General features: G+C 45.3%; 1 protein-coding gene across 1 annotated transcript in view; it reads right to left on the reverse strand.

The window, feature by feature from the left end:
- Window positions 1-3,278, reverse strand: part of SLC25A12 (solute carrier family 25 member 12) — a 99,062-nt gene extending 95,784 nt beyond the window's left edge. The window contains exons 1-2 of the mRNA XM_041721755.1: window positions 3,189-3,278; window positions 2,187-2,240 (exon numbers count right to left, since the gene is read on the reverse strand). Coding sequence (XP_041577689.1) covers window positions 2,187-2,240; window positions 3,189-3,200 — 66 coding nt within the window. The 5' untranslated portion in view covers window positions 3,201-3,278. The remainder of the gene's footprint in view (window positions 1-2,186; window positions 2,241-3,188) is intronic.
- Between the last annotated feature and the right edge of the window lie 2,729 nt (window positions 3,279-6,007).

The following is a 6,007-nucleotide window of genomic DNA, read 5'->3' on the forward strand; positions in this document are numbered from 1 at the left end:
TGCACAAGCATAAGCAAGGGGAGCAGCAGAGGGAGATGGAGAAGCAGGCTCTCTGCTGAGCAGGGAGCCCTACATGGAGCTTGATCCCAGAACCTCATGACCTGAGCGGAAGGCAGACACTTAACCGGCTTGAGCCACCCAGGCACCCCTCCATAGGATTTTAAGATTTATTCGAGAAAGAGAGAGCACACGTGCATGTGCATGCACATATGTGCACAGAGTGTATGGGCAGAGGAAAAGAGAGAGAGGGAGAGAAACTCAAGTAGACTGCCCACAGGGTCTGGAGCCTGACATGGGGCTTGATCTCAGACCCTGAGATCAGACCTGAACCAAAACCAAGAGTCAGATGCTTAACTGACTGTGCCACCCAGGTGCCCCTTCATAGGACTTTTAAAGCTGAAAGAGGGCAGCCCGGGTGGCTCAGAGGTTTAGAGCCACCTTCAGCCCAGGGCCTGATCCTGGAGACCTGGGATCGAGTCCCAATTCAGACTCTGCATGGAGCCTGCTTCTCCCTCTGCCTATGTCTCTGCCTCTTTCTCTCTCTGTGTCTGTCATGAATAAATAAATAAAATCTTTAAAAAATAAATAAATAATAAAGCTGAAAGGATCTTGGGACAGCTGGGTGGCTCAACAGTTGAGCGCCTGCCTTTGGCTTATGGCGTGATCCTGGAGTCCGGGATCCAGTCCTGCATCGGGCTCTCTGCATGGAGCCTGCTTCTCCTCCCCTTCTTCCTATGTCTCTGCCTCTCTCTCTCTGTGTCTCTCATGAATAAATAAAATCTTTAAAAATAAATAAATAAATGAAGCTGAAAGGATCTCAATTCCCATTTCCTGATGTTCAGTTGAGTCCCGCATGAGAAGATAAAGCCCAGAAAGGCCAAACAGGTAGCCTACAGGTAAAACAATCAGAGGCAAGACTGGGAACTGAACCCAGTGTTCCTGACACCTTCATTACATCATGCATCATTTCAAGTGATTTCTTCCAAGCCTACCTAATCTAGAAAAAAAGTTACTATATCACACCAACTTCTCACAAAGCCACTAAGAATAATCATATGGTATGGTTAACAGACATATTTTTCGCTATTTTTAAGAATACTTGTGAGGAATAAAAGTTTCAAGCCATTAACAGATCATTTCTATTACAACTACTTATGTTCTGGAAATGATGCTTCCTTTTATCAGATTTTTAAAATTTAAAATTCCAATTTTCACTAATTCTTTTCCATGAACTACAAATATGTATGGTCATCTATGCAGCCTCTTCCCCAACAATAGCTTAAGCAATCCAAGTCTCAGATAAAAACGTCATCTATTCCAGGCTGATCAGCATATGTTAGAATCTGTTCCTAATATAGAATCCTAGACTTCTGGAGTTGGAAGGAACCTTGGAGATCACTTCTCATTTTACAGAGGAAACAAATACCCAAGAGGGACCTGACCAAGGTCATAGTTTCTATATAAGAACCCAGGTCCAGAATAGAAAGTTTTCAAAAGAAGATTTCAGAGAAAAACACTGTATTTAGTGGAACACCTTAGCTTGTCTCCCTTTTTATCTATTTCTTAAGTACAACTTCCTGCCTGAGGAACTTCTGAAATTTAAGAAAAGAAAGCAAAACAAAAAACTAAGCCAGCTTTGTAAGTCTACAGCCAAGTCTCTAATCTTAAAAACTTAGAAGGTGGATCCTTGCAAGAACGGCAGACAGTAGCATTTTGTAACAAAACCCCAAAAGCTGATGAATGTAAGTAGAGGGAGAAAAGACACATACAAATTAACAATAACTATAATATTCCTAGCTCTGTAACAAATTACATAAATAAATGCTTATAAGGAGGAAAACTATAAACTTGCAACTTTCAAGAAAGAAATTTAATCACCATACCTAGTAATCACACACGAGCGTCAATACATTTTGAAATATAATTTTGATCATAGTGCTTATGGGAAGCTGGAAGTTCTTTTTAGTGCTCTTTATATGCTTTATGTTTAAAAAAAACAATAATTTGAGGAAAATATTTTATCAAACCTTAATAAAAAGGAAAATCCGTATTCAAACCCTAATAATTATAAGCTATATTGTCTATCCATGTTTTTAAGAATAAATGAAAAAAGCTAAGGCCTGAAAAGCACTAAGTTTACATCTATTTCGTCCCTATAAAAGAACACGCTACACAAGCCAATTTACCTGTAGGAATATGTTTCTTAACTCATGAGGATCACCTCGCTTGGTTGTTTGCACCTGTAAGGAAAAAAAAGCCAAGTTAATACTTTACTAGAGACCAAATAATCTCTTCAGATTAGAGTTCTCAAAGCTAACAATCAATGCTCTTATCTTTTATAAGGGCGTTTAGTTTAAAACAAACCCAAAGTGCTAATACTGATAACACCTGTCAAATTGGAGCTCTGCGACTACAGAGGCGAGGAAGTACAGGTGTGAAGACCTTAACACAGCATAAATCTACCAGATTTCCTCGGGACTGGAAAGGCGAGGCAGGGAGGATCAGTCTCTTACTTTCCCCATCCACTAGCAACACAACGGCACCAACCCACCTCCAAATCAAGAGGGCCCAGCAAGGACGGGGCAACAGGAAAGTTGAAACACCCAAATTAATCGCCTGGCCTAGCAGCCTTTCTTCTCTACGGAACGCAATCCAGAAATATAATGGTCTCCGCTCTTTCTCCACCCAACCTAAAATACGAAAGCTGCTACCACGTTTCCAAACACTCTCGACATCCTGCCACCTGCAGCACGGATGCCAACCACCGCCCCCGGCCCCGCCGAAGCTCCGAATTACTCAATCGCTCGCCCCCTCCCCCACTGCAATATACAGATGCCTTAGGTGGCCTCGGCTTTACGTGCCACTTCCTCCTACTCCCTCTCCGATGCCCCCCCAGGCCGGGCTCACACTCCCGGGCGCCTAGGGCAGGGCACAGCTCTCCCCCCCACCGGCCCGAGGTCCCCCAAGCCCCTCCAACTCGTAATCCCTCCTACTTCCCCTCCCCCAGCCGGGCATCCTCTCCCTCCGGTGCAAGCCCCACGCAGCTCTCCCACCCGCGAGCCGGAGCCCCAGGACGCGCTAGCTAAGAACCAGGCAACGGAGGAAATGGTAAGCGGCGGGGGGCTGCAGGCAAGGTCCCCAGAATGTCTCTTATGCAATAAAGGCAGCGGCAGAGAGTTGGGAGTCACCTTGACCGCCATGCTGTGCTCGGAAGCCGGGGACGAGCGAGTGAGCGAGCGGGGCCGAGCTGTCAGGGCGCGCGCGCGCCGCCTCCCCGGCCGCGCCCGCCCCCCCCCCCCCCCCGCTCGCCGGGGCCGCGCGCGTCCCTATGCAAATGAGCCCAGGGCGGGCGCCGCGCGCGTCCCTATGCAAATGAGCCCAGGGCGGGGCGGGAGGAGGGCGCGAGGCCCCGCCCGCGGGGAGCCGGACCCGGGCCCGGGCCCGGCTGGCAGCGGGGGAGCTCGCGCCTCCCACGGGGAAGCCTGGAGCGCAGGGCCTGGGATTCCGGCGCGGCGGGGCTGCCTGCAGCTGAGCCGCGGCCGGGAAAGCCCCAGGTTTCCTAAGGCCTCGTGTGGGTGTGGCTTTGAGCACCGCCTGCAGCCCAAGTCGTTTTCTCCGGAGACTTCACGGAGCGCTTGGGATCCAGACTGAGCAAGGTTTCGACGGATCAAACGGCGTGTCCGCGTTGATGATGACAATTAAATGAATTCATGACAACAAATAGCTATATTGACAATAAAAAATATGGGGGGGACATGCACTCTGGGGGGAAACCTAAGGAAATGTAACGTGATAAATATGTCCTTAGATTGGCATGAGATAAATATGCTTAACATATTTGTGACCCTTGTATGATAAAGCTTTATGGGTAGGCTCACTTCATACTCCGCCTAATCGCCCAAATCCTTTGTGCAGTGAGGTGGGGCACAAGTGCATACGGAAAATAATCCATTTGTCTTCCACGCGACTGGCGCTGAATCCTGGCCCGACATGCTTCCTACATAAACATTGCCAGCCCTGCCTAAGTAGAAGCTCTACCTTGAACCAAAATAATGGCTCTAAAACTGAATTTGGCCATTATGACTATATTGAACCACAGATTGATTCACTGAACATTTAGTGGGCATCTATTACACGCCAGATATAGTCCGGCTTGTAAAAAAAAAAATACAAAAACAACATATAGTTTCCTAATCTCTAGTACCTTACAGATGGTCAATGCTTCCCTAAATCCCAATCTTAAATATATATATATATATATTTTGTTTGTGACTACAGGCATACTTTTGTATATTAAAAAAAAGGCTAACAGGGGATCCCTGGGTGGCGCAGCGGTTTGGCGCCTGCCTTTGGCCCAGGGCGCGATCCTGGAGACCCGGGATCGAATCCCACATCGGGTTCCCGGTGCATGGAGCCTGCTTCTCCCTCTGCCTGTGTCTCTGCCTCTCTCTCTCTCTCTGTGACTATCATAAATAAATAAAAAAAATAAAAAAAAAATTAAAAAAAAGGCTAACAAAGTAAGATTTATCTTAATCTCACTTAGCTCTGTAATCCCTCCCCACCCTCTTTCACATTTCCAATGTTGAATGTTGAGAAAAGGTTTCCCTTTTCTCCAGTCTCACTAATCATAATATTTGTATTAAGTATCAAGTTGATAAAAATAAGGAAAGAGGGCAGCCCGGGTGGTTCAGCGGTTTAGCGCCACCTTCGGTCCAGGGCGTGATCCTGGAGACCCGGAATCCAGTCCCATGTCCTGCTCCACACAGGGAGCCTGCTTCTGTCTCTTCCTCTCTCTCTGTCTCTCATGAGTAAATAAATAAAATATTAAGAAAGAAAGAAAGAAAGAAAGAAAGAAAGAAAGAAAGAAAGAAAGAAAGAAAGAAAGAAAGAAAGAAAGAAAGAAAGAAGAAAGAAAGAAAAGAAAGAAGAAAGAGAAAGAGAAGAAAAAAAGTGGTAAATAGAAACTGATAAGGAATGCTATATTACTAATATTATAATGAGCTTTTTTTTAAGATTTTATTTATTTATTCATTCATGAGGGACAGAGAGAGAGAGAGAGAGAGAGAGAGGCAGAGACAGAAGCAGGCTCCACGCAGGGATCCTGATGTGGGACTGGATCCTAGGATTCCAGGATCAGCCCTGGGCCAAAGGCAGGCGCCAAACCGCTGAGCCACCCAGGGATCCCCCTGTAATGAGTTTTCTTGCTACAGTTGAATTAACTATTACGTCTATTTATTCAGTTTGTTCAAAGTTCTTTTTTTTTTTAAGATTTATTTATTTATTTATGATAGAGAGAGAGAGAGAGAGAGAGAGAGGCAGAAACACAGAAGGAGAAGCAGGCTCCATGCAGGGAGCCTGATGTGGGACTGGATCCTGGGACTCCAGGATGGCGCTCTGGGCCAAAGACAAGCGCTAAACCGCTGAGCCACCCAGGGATTCCCTCAAAGTTCTTTTAACAATGTTACTGGATTTAAGGATTTACAAATTCATAGTTTGTTCTAGCACCTTATGCCCCTGGAACTTTGCTCTCTTATTTCATGAAGTTTCTCTAAGTAGGAATCTCAAGATGTTTATTTTACATTAAGGGAAGAATGTCTATTTAGTAGGTCAAAGTTCCTCAGTTTGAATAAAAGTAGTGAAGGGAAAAGGAAGACACTTATACGAATGAAAGAATTATTTCCTATTGAAACATGTTGCTGACCAAATCTATGTTGTTGGAATGAAAATTTACGGTCAGATTCACCACTTCCTCCCACAGAGGAAAACAACATCACATTTAAACAGAGCCCACCACAATAATTCCTAGATATAAGCATCAAGCCACAATGAAAATTTTCTTGAATAAAAAATAGCTGAGGGGCGCCAGGGTCGTGCAGTCAGTTAAACTTCTAACTCTTAGTTTCAGCTCAGGGCTAATCTCAGGGTCTTGAGATCGAATCCACCAAGTTGGCTTGAGAGTCTCTCCCCCTCTGCCTCTCCTGCTTAGGCTCTCTCTCAAACAAATAAA

This window comes from Vulpes lagopus, chromosome 11, assembly GCF_018345385.1.
Source record: "Vulpes lagopus strain Blue_001 chromosome 11, ASM1834538v1, whole genome shotgun sequence".
NCBI lineage: Eukaryota > Metazoa > Chordata > Mammalia > Carnivora > Canidae > Vulpes > Vulpes lagopus.